The sequence below is a fragment of the Macaca thibetana genome, chromosome 14 (assembly GCF_024542745.1).
Source record: "Macaca thibetana thibetana isolate TM-01 chromosome 14, ASM2454274v1, whole genome shotgun sequence".
Lineage (NCBI taxonomy): Eukaryota > Metazoa > Chordata > Mammalia > Primates > Cercopithecidae > Macaca > Macaca thibetana.
Genome location: NC_065591.1, coordinates 64610146 through 64626533, shown reverse-complemented (window position 1 = coordinate 64626533; position 16388 = coordinate 64610146). Strand labels below are relative to the sequence as shown.

Sequence of the window (16388 nt, the reverse complement as noted above, 5' to 3'; positions counted from 1 at the left end):
TTTTCCAACTTGGTTCCATTTTCCCCCTCACTTTCAGGCACCCCAGTCAGACGGAGATTTGGTCTTTTCACGTAATCCCATACTTCTTGCAGGCTTTGTTCATTTCTTTTTCCTCTTTTTTCTTTAGATTTCTCTTCTTGCTTCATTTCATTTATTTGATCCTCAGTAGCTGATACTCTTTCTTTGAGTTGATCAAGTCGGTTACTGAAGCTTGTGCATTTGTCACGTATTTCTCGTGTCATGGTTTTTATCTCTGTCAGTTCGTTTATGGCTTCTCTGCATTGATTATTCTAGTTATTCATTCTTCCATTATTTTTTCACGATTTTTAGTTTCTTTGCGCTGGGTACATAATTCCTCCTTTAGCTCTGAGAAGTTTGATGGACTGAAGCCTTCTTCTCTCAACTCGTCAAAGTCATTCTCCGTCCAGCTTTGATCTGTTGCTGGCGATGACCTGCATTCCTTTGGAGGGGGAGATGCACTCTGATTTTTTGAATTTCCAGCTTTTCTGCCCTGCTTTTTCCCCATCTTTGTGGTCTTATCTGCCTTTGGTCTTTGATGATGGTGATGTACTGATGGGATTTTGGTGTGGGTGTCCTTCCTGTTTGTTAGTTTTCCCTCTAACCATCAAGACCCTCAGCTGTAGGTCTGTTGGAGATTGCTTGAGGTCCACTCCAGACCCTGTTTGCCTGGGTATCAGCAGCAGAGGCTGCAGAAGATAGAATATTTCTGAACAGCGAGTGTACCTGTCTGATTCTTGCTTTGGAAGCTTCGTCTCAGGGATGTACCCCGCTGTGTGAGATGTGGGGTGTCAGTCTGCCCCTAGTGGGGAATGTCTCCCAGTTAGTCTACTCAGGGGTCACGGACCCACTTGAGCAGGCAGTCTGTCCGTTCTCAGATCTCAGCCTCCGTGTTGGGAGATCCACTGCTCTCTTCAAAGCTGTCAGACAGGGTCATTTGTGTCTGCAGAGGTTTCTGCTGCTTTTTTGTGTTTGTTTGTTTAGCTGTGCCCTGTCCCCAGAGGTGGAGTCTACAGAGACAGCAGGCCTCCTTGAGCTGCTGTGGGCTCCACCCAGTTGGAGCTTCCCAGCGGCTTTGTTTACCTACTTAAGCCTCAGCAATGGCGGGCCCCCCTCCCCCAGCCTTGCTGCTGCCTTGCCCTTAAATCGCAGACTGCTGTGCTAGCAATGAGGGAGGCTCCGTGGGTGTAGGACCTTCCCGGTTAGGTGTGGGATATAATCTCCTGGTGTGCTGTTTGCTAAGACCCTTGGTGAAGCACAGTATTCTGGTGGGAGTTACCCGATTTTCCACATGTTGTGTGTCTGAGTTCACCTGGCTAGGAAAAGGGATTCCCTTCCCCCTTGCGCTTCCCAGGTGAGGCGATGCCTCGCCCTGCTTCAGCTCTCGCTGGTTGGGCTGCAGCAGCTGACCAGCACCAATTGTCCAGCACTCCCTAGTGAGATGAACCTGGTACCTCAGTTGAAAATGCAGAAGTCACCCATCTTCTGTGTCGCTGGTGCTGGGAGCTGGAGACTGGTGCTGTTCCTATTCGGCCATCTTGCCTCATTTAATCTTTAATTGTGGTGGTTTTCATTTTTTTACTACAAAGGTCCTCCTGCATTTTCGTAGTTTCCTTATGTCCTTCACAATGCAAATCAATTGTCAACCTATGGATTTTATTTATTTATGTATTTGTTTATTTATTTATTTTATTTTTTTGAGACGGAATCTTGCTCTGTCCCCCAGGCTAGAGTGCAGTGGCACGATCTCGGCTCACTGCAAGCTCTGCCTCCTGGGTTCACGCCATTCTCCTGCTTCAGCCTCCCAAGTAGCTGGGACTACAGGCGCCCACCACCACACCTACAGGCGCCCACCACCGTGCCCGGCTAATTTTTTTGTATTTTTAGTAGAGACAGGGTTTCACCATGTTAGCCAGGATGGTCTCGATTTCCTGACCTGGTGATCCGCCCGCCTTGGCCTCCGAAAGTGCTGGGATTACAAGTGTGAGCCACCGCGCCCAACCTTGTCATCCTGTGGATTTTATTCCCTCATCTGTTGCTGCTCAGTCTGAATTTGATGGCTCTCATGTGCTCTTCGGTAGTACCTTTTGCTTCTGTCATATAATTTATTGTTCTGTTATGCCCTCCTCTCTACCTATTTTGCATAGTCTGTGCTATGTGTTAAATGCGTGGTGAATGTTTATTTAATGAGTGAATGAATGGGGAAATATAGTTTCAAGTTCTGAGAATCATCTTTAGGCGAAATTTACCCCATTTGAAAGGTTAAATTGATTCATTTTAGCAAACTTGAAGAAACAAATGTACCAAAGCAATCCTTTTTTTCTGTGAACATGTGTGACTTTTAGAATCTAGGGAGACAAAAAATAATTTTTAGAAAGATTACCTTTTTGGGGGTATGAGCAGTGTTCTTTACTAATGCCTGTACTCCCTAGCAGTAAAAAATAACCCTGTACATCAGTTAGCAATTTGTTTGCATCAAAGAGATTTTAAAGATGGAGACTATCTCTTTACTTTAGGCACAGTTTCACAGGATGTCCCTACCTTGGCTCGTAAGCCCAGAAACTCAATTTCAGTTTACCCAGAAGACATGTCCCGATAAAACTAACAAGACGCTTAACCTGTTAATGTATAATGGAGATCTACTGGTCCAGATAAGTAAGACACTCAGGGAAACAAGGTTGTAGCTCAAAGATAGTTTACTAAGCATTTAATTTGAACTGAGAGAGTGAGTTTAGTTTTTTATTACAGGGTGGGGCTTGTGATCAGATTTTTTTTTTTATTGTGGTAAAATATGCATAACATAAAATTTATCATTTTAACTATTTTTAAGGGTAAAATTCATTGGCATAAGTACATTCACAGGGTTGTGCAACTATCACCACTATTTCCAGAATATTTTCATCAACCCAAATAGAAATTCTGTAACCATTAAGCAATAATTCCCCTTTCTCTCCTCCCACAGCCCCTGAATCTACTTTATGTTTCTATAAATTTGCCTAGTCTAGATACTTCATATAAATTGAATCACAATATTTGTCTTTTTGGAGTTCAGTAGATATTTTTGCTTTTCTACTCTAGGGATTGTCTGTTTAAATAGTGGTCTTTGAATATCTTTTGATGGTATGTTTTATCTATTAAAAAATTTAAGTGATATATGTATATATTTATTTGTAACATACATGTACTCTGTACTAATATATACATTATGAAATATGCATAAAATCTTAAAAGAATATTAAATATTATTTTGAAATATCAGTATCTTTTGATGACTTCCTGCTGTCATTAGCTTGTATCTCAAGGTTTAAAACTTTGTCTTATTTCTTATGAGATTTTATTGGATAGTCATTGTATATTTCTGCTGATAAAGAGCTCTTTGTATGGGTAGAAAGTGGCAGCTCTGCCAATTTTTTGTGTTTGAATTATTAGTATTTACTTCAGTGTTTATCAGAATTTTTTCTTTTTTTTTGAAACAGGGTCTCACTCTGTTGCCCAGGCGGGAGTCCAGTGGGGTGATCATGGCTGATATGGTTTGGCTGTGTCCCCACCCAAATCTTATCTTGAATTGTAGCTCTCATAATCCGCACATATCATAGGAGGCACCCTATGGGAGATAATTGAATCATGGGGGTGGTTTTCCCCATGTTGTTCTCATGATAATGAGTTCTCTTGAGATCTGATGGTTTTATAAGTGCCTGGCATTTTCCCTGCTGGCAGTCATTCTCTTGCCTGCCACCATGTAGGATGAGGCTTTTGTTCCTCCTTTGCCTTCCTCCATGATTTTGAGGCCTCCTCAGCCATGTGGAACTGTGAGCCATTAAACCTCTTACTTATTTATTTATTTATTATTATTATTATACTTTAAATTCTAGGGTACATGTGCATAACATGCAGGTTTGTTACATATGTATACTTGTGCCATGTTGGTGTGCTGCACCCATCAACTCGTCAGCACCCATCAACTCGTCATTTACATCAGGTATAACTCCCAATGCAATCCCTCCCCCCGCGCCCCTCCCCATGATAGGCCCCAGTGTATGATGTTTCCCTTCCCCAGTCCAAGTGATCTCATTGTTCAGTTCCCACCTATGAGTGAGAATATGCGGTGTTTGGTTTTCTGTTCTTGTGATAGTTTGCTAAGAATGATGGTTTCCAGCTGCATCCATGTCCCTACAAAGGACACAAACTCATCCTTTTTGATGGCTGCATAGTATTCCATGGTGTATATGTGCCACATTTTCTTAATCCAGTCTGTCACTGGTGGACATTTGGGTTGATTCCAAGTCTTTGCTATTGTGAATAGTGCCGCAATAAACATACGTGTGCATGTGTCTTTATAGCAGCATGATTTATAATCCTTTGGGTATATACCCAGTAATGGGATGGCTGGGTTATATGGTATTTCTAGTTCTAGATCCTTGAGGAATCGCCATACTGTTTTCCACAACGGTTGAACTAGTTTACAATCCCACCAACAGTGTAAAAGTGTTCCTATTTCTCCACATCCTCTCTAGCACCTGTTGTTTCCTGACTTTTTAATGATTGCCGTTCTAACTGGTGTGAGATGGTATCTCATTGTGGTTTTGATTTGCATTTCTCTGATGGCCAGTGATGATGAGCATTTTTTCATGTGTCTGTTGGCTGTATGAATGCCTTCTTTTGAGAAATGTCTGTTCATATCCTTTGCCCACTTTTTGATGGGGTTGTTTGTTTTTTTCTTGTAAATTTGTTTGAGTTCTTTGTAGGTTCTGGATATTAGCCCTTTGTCAGATGCGTAGATTGCAAAAATTTTCTCCCATTCTGTAGGTTGCCTGTTCACTCTGATGGTAGTTTCTTTTGCTGTGCAGAAGCTCTTTACTTTAATTAGATCCCATTTGTCAATTTTGGCTTTTGTTGCCGTTGCTATTGGTGTTTTAGACATGAAGTCTTTGCCCATGTCTATGTCCTGAATGGTACTACCTAGGTTTTCTTCTAGGGTTTTTATGGTATTAGGTCTAACATTTAAGTCTCTAATCCATCTTGAATTAATTTTCATATAAGGAGTAAGGAAAGGATCCAGTTTTAGCTTTCTACTTATGGCTAGCCAATTTTCCCAGCACCATTTATTAAATAGGGAATCCTTTCCCCATTTCTTGTTTCTCTCAGGTTTGTCAAAGATGAGATGGCTGTAGATGTGTGGTATTACTTCTGAGGACTCTGTTCTGTTCCATTGGTCTATATCTCTGTTTTGGTACCAGTACCATGCTGTTTTGGTTACTGTAGCCTTGTAGTATAGTTTGAAGTCAGGTAGCGTGATGCCTCCAGCTTTGTTCTTTTGACTTAGGATTGTCTTGGCAATGCGGGCTCTTTTTTGGTTCCATATGAACTTTAAAGCAGTTTTTTCCAATTCTGTGAAGAAACTCATTGGTAGCTTGATGGGGATGGCATTGAATCTATAAATTACCTTGGGCAGTATGGCCATTTTCACGATATTGATTCTTCCTATCCATGAGCATGGTATGTTCTTCCATTTGTTTGTGTCCTCTTTTATTTCACTGAGCAGTGGTTTGTAGTTCTCCTTGAAGAGGTCCTTTACATCCCTTGTAAGTTGGATTCCTAGGTATTTTATTCACTTTGAAGCCATTGTGAATGGAAGTTCATTCATGATTTGGCTCTCCGTTTGTCTGTCACTGGTGTATAAGAATGCTTGTGATTTTTGCACATTAATTTTGTATCCTGAGACTTTGCTGAAGTTGCTTATCAGCTTAAGGAGATTTTGGGCTGAGATGATGGGGTTTTCTAAATATACAATCATGTCATCTGCAAACAGGGACAATTTGACTTCTTCTTTTCCTAACTGAATACCCTTGATTTCTTTCTCTTGCCTGATTGCCCTAGCCAGAACTTCCAACACTAAGTTGAATAGGAGTGGTGAGAGAGGGCATCCCTGTCTTGTGCCAGTTTTCAAAGGGAATTTTTCCAGTTTTTGCCCATTCAGTATGATATTGGCTGTGGGTTTGTCATAAATAGCTCTTATTATTTTGAGGTACGTTCCATCAATACCGAATTTATTGATAGTTTTTAGCATGAAGGGCTGTTGAATTTTGTCAAAAGCCTTTTCTGCGTCTATTGAGATAATCATGTGGTTCATGTGTTTGGTTCTGTTTATATGCTGGATTACGTTTATTGATTTGTGTATGTTGAACCAGCCTTGCATCCCAGGGATGAAGCCCACTTGATCATGGTGGATAAGCTTTTTGATGTGCTGCTGAATCCGGTTTGCCAGTATTTTATTGAGGATTTTTGCATCGATGTTCATCAGGGATATTGGTCTAAAATTCTCTTTTTTTGTTGTGTCTCTGCCAGGCTTTGGTATCAGGATGATGTTGGCCTCATAAAATGAATTAGGGAGGATTCTTTCTTTCTCTATTGATTTGAGTAGTTTCAGAAGGAATGGTACCAGCTCCTCCTTGTACCTCTGGTAGAATTCAGCTGTGAATCCATCTGGTCCTGGACTTTTTTTGGTTGGTAGGCTATTAATTATTGCCTCAATTTCAGAGCCTGCTATTGGTCTATTCAGGGATTCAACTTCTTCCTGGATATAGTCTTGGAAGAGTGTAAGTGTCCAGGAAATTATCCATTTCTTCTAGATTTTCTAGTTTATTTGCGTAGAGGTGTTTATAGTATTCTCTGATGGTAGTTTGTATTTCTGTGGGGTTGGTGGTGATATCCCCTTTATCACTTTTTATTGCGTCTATTTGATTCTTCTCTCTTTTCTTCTTTATTAGTCTTGCTAGCGGTCTGTCAATTTTGTTGATCTTTTCAAAAAACCAACTCCTGGATTCATTGATTTTTGGGGTTTTTTTTTGTGTGTCTCTATCTCCTTCAGTTCTGCTCTGATCTTAGTTATTTTTTGCCTTCTGCTAGCTTTTGAATGTGTTTGCTCTTGATTCTCTAGTTCTTTTTGTTGTGATGTTACATTGTCAATTTTAGATCTCTCCAGCTTTCTCTTGTGGGCATTTAGTGGTATAAATTTCCCTCTACACACTGCTTTAAATGTGTCCCAGAGATTCTGGTATGTTGTATCTTTGTCCTCACTGGTTTCAAAGAACATCTTTATTTCTGCCTTCATTTCGTTATGTACCCAGTAGTCATTCAGGAGCAGGTTGTTCAGTTTCCATGTAGTTGAGGGTTTTGATTGAGTTTCTTAGTTCTGAGTTCTAGTTTGATTGCACTGTGATCTAAGAAACAGTTTGTTATAATTTCTGTTCTTGTACATTTGCTGAGGAGTGCTTTACTTCCAATTATGTGGTCAATTTTGGAAAAAGTGTGATGTGGTGCTGAGAAGAATGTATATTCTGTCTATTTGGGGTGGAGAGTTCTATAGATGTCTATTAGGTCTGCTTGCTGCAGAGATGAGTTCAATTCCTGGATATCCTTGTTAACTTTCTGTCTCGTTGATCCGTCTAATGTTGACAGTGGGGTGTTGAAGTCTCCCATTATTATTGTATGGGAGTCTAAGTCTCTTTATAAGTCTCTAAGGACTTGCTTTATGAATCTGGGTGCTCCTGTATTGAGTGCATATATATTTAGGATAGTTAGCTCTTCCTGTTGAATTGATCCCTTTACCATTATGTAATGGCCTCCTTTGCCTCTTTTGATCTTTGATGGTTTAAAGTCTGTTCTATCAGAGACTAGGATTGCAACCCCTGCTCTTTTTTGTTCTTCATTTGCTTGGTAGATCTTCCTCCATCCCTTTATTTTGAGCCTATGTCTGTCTCTGCATGTGAGATGGGTCTCCTGAATACAGCAGACTGATGGGTGTTGACTCTTTATCCAGTTTGCCAGTCTGTGTCTTTTAATTGGAGCATTTAGTCCATTTACATTTAAGGTTAAGATTGTTATGTGTGAACTTGATCCTGCCATTATGATATTAACTGGTTATTTTGCTCGTTAGTTGATGCAGTTTCTTCCTAGCCTCGATGGTCTTTACATTTTGGCATGTTTTTGCAATGGCTGGTACCGGTTGTTCCTTTCCATGTTTAGTGCTTCCTTCAGGGTCTCTTGTAAGGCAGGCCTGGTGGTGACAAAATCTCTAAGCATTTGCTTATCTGTAAAGGATTTTATTTCTCCTTCACTTATGAAACTTAGTTTGGCTGGATATGAAATTCTGGGTTGAAAATTCTTTTCTTTAAGAATGTTGAATATTGGCCCCCACTCTCTTCTGGCTTGTCGAGTTTCTGCCAAGAGGTCTGCTGTTAGTCTGATGGGCTTCCCTTTGTGGGTAACCCGACCTTTCTCTCTGGCTGCCGTTAAAATTTTTTCCTTCATTTCAACTTTGGTGAATCTGACAATTATGTGTCTTGGAGTTGCTCTTCTCGAGAAGTATCTTTGTGGCGTTCTCTGTATTTCCTGGATTTGAATGTTGGCCTGCCCTACTAGGTTGAGGAAGTTCTCCTGGATGATATCCTGAAGAGTGTTTTCCAAGTTGGTTCCATTTTCCCCCTCACTTTCAGGCACCCCAATCAGACGTAGATTTGGTCTTTTTACATAATCCCATACTTCCTGCAGGCTTTATTAATTTCTTTTTCTTCTTTTTTCTTTTGGTTTCTCTTCTCGCTTCATTTCATTCATTTGATCCTTAATCGCTGATACTGTTTCTTCCAGTTGATGAAGTTGTTTACTAAAGCTTGTGCATTTGTCATGTATTTCTCGTGTCATGGTTTTCATCTCTTTCATTTCGTTTATGACCTTCTCTGCATTAATTACTCTAGCCATCAATTCTTCCACTCTTTTTTCAAGATTTTTAGTTTCTTTGCGCTGGGTACGTAATTCCTCCTTTAGCTCTGAGAAGTTTGATGGACTGAAGCCTTCTTCTCTCAACTCGTCAAAGTCATTCTCTGTCCAGCTTTGATCCGTTGCTGGCGATGAGCTGCGCTCCTTTGCAGGGGGAGATGTGCTCTTATTTTTTGAATTTCCAGCCTTCTGCCCCGCTTTTTCCCCATCTTTGTGGTTTTATTTGCCTCTAGCCTTTGATGATGGTGATATACTGATGGGGTTTTGGTGTAGGTGTCCTTCCTGTTTGATAGTTTTCCTTCTAACAGTCAGGACCCTCAGCTGTAGGTCTGTTGGAGATTGCTTGAGGTCCACTCCAGACCCTGTTTGCCTGGGTATCAGCAGCAGAGGCTGTAGAAAATAGAATATTGCTCAACAGCGAGTGTACCTGATTCCTACTTTGGAAGTTTCCTCTCAGGGCTGTACTCCACCCTGTGAGGTGTGGGGTGTCAGACTGCCCCTAGTGGGGGATGTCTCCCAGTTAGGCTACTCAGGGGTCAGGGACCCACTTGAGCAGGCAGTCTGTCCGTTCTCAGATCTCAACCTCCGTGTTGGGAGATCCACTGCTCTCTTCAAAGCTGTCAGAAAGAGTCGTTTGCATTTGTAGAGGTTTCTGCTGCTTTTTGTTGTTGTTGTTGTTGTTTAGCTGTGCCCTGTCCCCAGAGGTGGAGTCTACAGAGACAGGCAGGTTTCCTTGAGCTGCTGTGAGCTCCACCCAGTTGGAGCTTCCCAGCGGCTTTGTTTACCTACTTAAGCCTCAGCAATGGCGGGCGCCTCTCCCCCAGCGTTGCTGCTACCTTGCGATTAGATAGCAGACTGCTGTGCTAGCAATGAGGGAGGCTCCGTGGGCGTGGGACCCTCCCGGCCAGGTGTGGGATATAATCTCCTGGTGTGCCCGTTTGCTTAAAGCCCAGTATTGGGGTGGGAGTTACCCGATTTTCCAGGTGTTGTGTGTCTCCGTTCCCCTGGCTAGGAAAAGGGATTCCCTTCCCCCTTGTGGTTCCCAGGTGAGGTGATGCCTCGCCCTGCTTCAGCTCTTGCTGTTCGGGCTGCACCAGCTGACCAGCACCGATTGTCTGGCACTCCCTAGTGAGATGAACCTGGTACCTCAGTTGAAAATGCAGAAATCACCGGTCTTCTGTGTCATTCGCGCTGGGAGTTGGAGACTGGAGCTGTTCCTATTTGGCCATCTTGCTCCGCCCCCTAAAACCTCTTTTTATAAACTACCCAGTCTTGAGTATGTATTTATTAGCAGCATGAGAACATACTAATACAACGGCTCACCACAGCTTCAATCTCTTGGGCTCAAGCAGTCCTCCCACTTCAGCCTCTCCAGTAACTGAGATTACAGGCACTTGCCACCACGCCCACATGTCTGTGGTCCTAGCTACTCTAGAGGTTGAGGTGGGGGGATCACTTAAGACCCAGAGGTCAAGGCTGCAGTGAGCCATGATTTTGCCACTGCACTTCAGCCTGGGTGACAAAGCCAAGACTCTGTCTGAAAAAAAACATATATATATATATATGTAGCCAAGAAAAGATCCTTTCTCTCTCTCCTCCCTCTGTTTATTTCCTCTGCCTCTGTCCCTGCCTTCCCTCCTGTAGTTGGAATACTCGTTATGTGCCTGGGATTCTTGAGGGTTTTCCAGATTTAGTGCTTCTTCCCCTATCTGGATCAGGCTATAGTTTGATTCTTTTTAAATCCAAAATAGACAGGAATTTTAGGATACCAAGAGACAGAGACTACATTGAGGGGTTTACATGCCCATCATTCGCTATCAAAGGAAATACCTAAATGGTATTTAAATTTCTTTTTTTTTTTTTCTAGCCCCCTGTCTGCATGGTGGAATGTTTAATCATTTTTTTTTTTTGTTACTTAGTTTTTATTTCATAATCATAAACTTAACTCTGCAATCCAGCTAGGCATGGGAGAGAACAAGGAAAACATGGAACCCAAAGGGAACTGCAGCGAGAGCACAAAGATTCTAGGATACTGCGAGCAAATGGGGTGGAGGGGTGCTCTCCTGAGCTACAGAAGGAATGGTCTGGTGGTTAAGATAAAACACAAGTCAAACTTATTTGAGTTGTCCACAGTCAGCAATGGTGATCTTCTTGCTGGTCTTGCCTTTCCTGGACCCAAAGCGCTCCATGGCCTCCACAATATTCATGCCTTCTTTCACTTTGCCAAAGACCACATGCTTGCCATCCAACCACTCAGTCTTGGCAGTGCAGATGAAAAACTGGGAACCATTTGTGTTGGGTCCAGCATTTGCCATGGACAAGATGCCAGGACCTGTATGCTTTAGGATGAAGTTCTCATCTTCAAATTTCTCCCCATAGATGGACTTGCTACCAGTGCCATTATGGCGTGTGAAGTCACCACCCTGACACATAAACCCTGGAATAATTCTGTGAAAGCAGGAACCCTTATAACCAAATTCTTTCTCTCCAGTGCTCAGAGCACAAAAATTTTCTGCTGTCTTTGGAAACTTGTCTGCAAACAGCTCAAAGGAGACGCGGCCCAAGGGCTCGCCATCGACGGCAATGTCGAAGAACACGGTAGGGTTGACCATGGCTAGTAGTACAGGACTTTCCTCAGCGGCAGCGTCTGCAAAGCGGAATGTTTAATCATTTTAAGGGTCTGGGCAGTGCTGTCTTTGCTTACTGAATGACTGGGGAAGGAAAATAGAGAAGTAATCCCAGTGGGTTATGTTCAACCATCTAGAGCAGAAATTGGCAAACTTTTTTTTTTTTTTTTGCAAAGGACCAGATAGTATTTTATGCTTTGAGGGCCATATGGTCTCTGTCAAATTTACCAGCATTGCTGTTGTAGAGTGAAAGCAGCCATAGACAATTGGCAAACAAATGGATGTGACTGTGTTCCAGTGAAACTTTATTTAGTGAAACAGACGGCAGGCTAGAATTTGCCAGCCTATGCACTCAAACTATCTGTTGTGAGGACTCTTCCCCACTCTTCCCTTAAACTTTATAGATGGACATTTTTGTAAAATACAATAAAAGTGAATTATTGGATGAATAAAAACATACATGGTTAAATTTTTAGATTACAGCCAACAAATTACATTTCAACATATAATCATGTATGTATGACATAGGGAGAAAGAAAACACTTAGAAGAACTATAAATGTTATTACTTGAAGGTATCTTCTATCCTATTAATATAGAGAATTGCTGCTATAGCCATAACTTTTTTGTCATTCTGTAATACTAACTAAACACAAAGTCGAGCAAAATTGCAGCTCTCCATTTATTAAATGGCTATACTGTAAACAAACATTGTATATATGGATATTTAACAATTTTAATATGACATAAATTTGCTTTTTGCTATCACTTTGTCTAATCTAGGTTGGATTGATGACAGTACTACTTACAAGAGATAACGTATTTGTATACTGCTCCTATATTTTGTTTTAACAACACTCAGATTAGAGAAACCAGATTTAAAAATATGTTGCTGTGAACTGAAGACATTTAGATTTAAAAGAAATTTTAGCAAGCTCAGGATATTCATGTCTAACTTTTTTCCAAGGTGAAGCAAGTGATTTTTTTCAGAATTCATTTTCTATCTTTCATTAGTAGTCAATTCCAATAATTTATCCTGTGGAATTATAGTTAAATTTAAATTATCTCTCAATGAATAGGTTGTAGATCCACAAATTTCTTTTATATGAATCTTCTTTTGGTGGAAAAAAATTAAAAATGTTTTGATCAAATTTGTAAGGTTAGTGATAATTTTTCAACAAGTGTACAATACCTGATTATACCTACTTCGTTGAAAATTATGGGAAAAAAAAAAAAAAAAAAAAAAGGCTGGGTGTGGTGGCTCACGCCTGTAATCCCAGCACTTTGGGAGGCGGAGGCAGGCGGATCACTTGAGGCCAGGAGTTCGAGACTAGTTTGGCCAACATGGTGAAATCGCATCTTACTAAAAATATAAAAATTAGCCAGGTGTGGTGGTGGGCATCTGTAATCCCAGCTACTTGGGAGGCTGAGGCAGGAGAATCACTTGAACCTAGGAGGCAGAGGTTGCAGTGAGCTGACAGCATGCCACTGCTCTCCAGTCTGGGTGGCAGAGTGAGACTCCATCTCAATAAAAAAAAGAAAATTATGGAATATGTCCTAAATATCTGTAGAAACTCTGATCTTTTCATGCTGTTAGTATCTTTTTTTTTTTTTTTTTTGCCCTTTGATCTTATTGGTCATTGAGAAATACTTGTATGGCTTTCTTATAAGCAGTTATGAGGATTATTAAAAATACCGAATATATAAGACAAATAAATCCGACTGTCCAATTCACATCTTTAAAATATTAGGACCAAACTTTTTTATCTTTCAGAAACACTAAGAATTCGTTTCATTGTTCATTTTCAACTGTGTTTCTCCTTGACAACCATGGAACTTCAGTTTGTAGTAACAGTAGTGTACAATTTGTTTCGTATCCTCTCTCAGTGAAGAGAATACACTCTAATACATTGCATTAGCCTTTAAGTAATTCACAATTACACTATTAATTGTCACTAAACGTACTGTTTAGACAGGTGTTTAAAAAAAAAAAAATTATACCAGGAGTTTCCCAATGAAGGAGACAATGCATTGATTTACACTCTGAAGTAAACGACTTAATCTGGATAACTGCTCCAGAATACTTTTTTGTCATTACAATTGCACCATCAGAATATACTGTTACATAAAATTTAAACTCCAAATCATGTTTATTGACTTATAATTTTTCATTTGTACAGATTTGTACAGTTTGGAAGTCATTATGTTTGACAGTGAAGCGGAAAAATAATTCTTCCTTCACAGCACCATCATGTTCAGATCACACATATACCAAGGAAATGCCATACTCTCTTTACATTTATTAAGTTTCAATTAAAAACACGTCACTAAATTTCTTTGTTCTATGAATTGGTCTTCCATGTCATTAACCAGTTCCTGAATTCATCAAACTATGGTGTCATTGGAAATTGGTTCTTTGTTGCAGATTCACTGAATATTTCCAAGCAAACATCTTTGGTGGAATTTTTCCCTAATGTCTCTCTCTCTCTCTCTCTGTGTGTGTGTGTGTGTGTGTGTGTGTGTGTGTGTGTTTATATACTGTATTAGCATTCTGAAGAGCTATTGTATAAAAAAGCCTGAAAACACTAATACTTATGTGAAATAACAAACATTTGCTTCTGTTGGCTTTGCAATTCACTACTTTGTATTTCAAATTATTTTTTGTTTTGAACGTCTATATGTTTTTTGCATAAATGCTACTTGGGTTTTGTTGGTTTTATAGTTTCATAGCCAGTACATCTCTGCAAGTAACCCATAGTGGTTTTAAACTTTGCTGCCAATCATACTTTTGTGTAAAATAGTATAAAGTCATTGGTCTTTAGTTATTTGAAATTACTTTCATTGTTGTTTGGTTTACTACCTCTGCCTCATTTAGAGACGTTTTATCTTTTTTTGCCGAAGAAAGCCCATTAAGCTTTTTCTGATTGTAAATTAGGTGTAAAAATACCTATTTACTTTCTTAATGTAGCTAAAAATGTTGAATTATAAATTATAGGCTGATTAAAATTTAAATGATGACACAATGACAGATTATGAAAATATGCTTACATTTTCTCAGATTTAAATTTTTTATTTTTTTATTTTTTAGAGCTGGAGTCTTAGTCTGTCACCCAGTCTGAAGTGCAGTAGTACAGTCTTGGCTCACTGCAGCCTCAATCCCCTGGGCTCAAGTGACTTTCCCTCCTCAGCATGCAACACCACTGGCGGCACCATGTGTGACACCATGTCCTGCTAATTTTTAAATTTTTGTAGAGACAAAGTCTCGCTTTGTTGCCCAGGCTGGTCTTAAACTCTTGGATTCAAATGATCCTCCCACTGTGGCCTCCCAAAATGTTGGGATTACAGGCATGAGCCACTGTGCCCACCAAGATTTTTAAAATATTTCCATTTTAGCTGACAAACTAACTGATGTCAAATTGCTTAAAACTATCTAAATGCTTACTCTCAATTTCTGTACTTGCCTGTTATGTATCAGTAACAATCAGCTGGAGGACCTTTGTTCTAATCTAGAGACTAATAGAAGGCCATTGTAGCAAGAAGGGGTGTTCTGACTCTTATGTTACTTTTCTTAGAGTAGATATTCTGGGCCTTTGGTAAAACCCAATTATAGTTTTCATTTGCTGTATTTGAGATTCAGTGGGACAATTTTTTCCTCATATTTGCGAATGGAGACATAATGATCAACAAATATAAAGGGACTTTAAGCAGGCAATTTGCAGAGGTACCCATTATCTCCCCATGTGGATATGGAAAGGCTTGTTTAAGGACAGCAGCCTTAGTTTATGTCTTATTTGTTCACCTGATACTGAAAAACCATTATGGGGGCCTGGGTTCCTATGTCTATTTTATGATTACTCCAATGTTCTCCCACAAAAGGAATTATTTAAGAGCCTTATATATTCAGCAGCTATAGTTCAAATCTGTTGTAATAAAGGTGACCCATCCCATATATGTTTATAGTAATCTTTCTATATGGTTTATAAATGTACATATATGTCTGTATACATCTCTATATCAATCTAAATATATCTTTTTCACTTATTTCTACATATCATTGAATTGCTTAATGACTTTTTATGGAACCTTGGAGCTAGAAGTGGAGTGAAGGTCATATGGTCCAGCCCCCTTTTTAATATAGAGGCTGGCAAACTAGGGCTGTCTTGCCTGACACTTGTTTTTGTAAGTAAAGTTTTGTTGGACCACGGCCATACCTGTTTGTTTACATATTGTCTATGGCTGCCTTCTCACTATAATAGTATATTAGGGTAGTTACCATGGAGATCTTATGGCCTGCAAAGCCAAAAATATTTACTCTCTGGCCTTTTACAGAAAAGTTTACTGACTTCTTATATAGAGAGGCCTGGCAACTTCTACCTGAATTCATTCAGTGACAGTATTTCACTGTCTCTCAAAGCATTCAGCTTATAGTTAGTTTCTATTTATCTTGAGCAAAACTTTTTTAAGAAACCTTCCTTGCATAAATGATAGTCTTTTAGGAATTTGAAGACAACTTTTATACTTCTTATCTCTTTCTAGTAGTCTACATCCTGTTCCCAGTCTTTCCAATCCTAAAAATTTGTAGTTTATTCAGTTCACACTTGAATGTCCTATGAAACTCAGTTTTAAACCAAAAGGTTTAAATTTACCTATCTTGTTTCCTGCCATTATTCTTCAGACATTGGTACAGAAATCAGAACCCAATTTAATATTGTTGTGGGTATGAGACAGTTTCTTTCATGTTGTAATTTTTTCCTTAAAGTTTTACTATGTACTTCATATATACTGGGCACTCAACTGTATTATTATTACTTTAAATATGTGCTAAGTTGCATTATCTTTTAGACAGTGTTATCACATTAATGGTTCTTAACGAGCTCAAGCTCAAAAACCACTAAGTCTTTTTACATATCTTGCTATTAAATCAGATCTTCACTATCTTATGCTGAACCCATGGCAGGACTTTTACTTC

At 39.7% G+C, this 16388-nt stretch overlaps 2 protein-coding genes across 2 annotated transcripts in view; one reads left to right on the top strand and one right to left on the bottom strand.

The window, feature by feature from the left end:
• FCHSD2 (FCH and double SH3 domains 2) overlaps positions 1 to 16388 on the top strand; it is a 339502-nt gene that overhangs the window by 101622 nt on the left and 221492 nt on the right. The gene's annotated exons all lie outside the window — the stretch shown is intronic.
• LOC126935251 (peptidyl-prolyl cis-trans isomerase A-like) lies at positions 10692 to 11427 on the bottom strand. Its single transcript, XM_050756493.1, has one exon. The coding sequence runs from the start codon at positions 11403 to 11405 to the stop codon at positions 10908 to 10910; it is 498 nt and encodes a 165-aa protein (XP_050612450.1). The 5' UTR covers positions 11406 to 11427; the 3' UTR covers positions 10692 to 10907.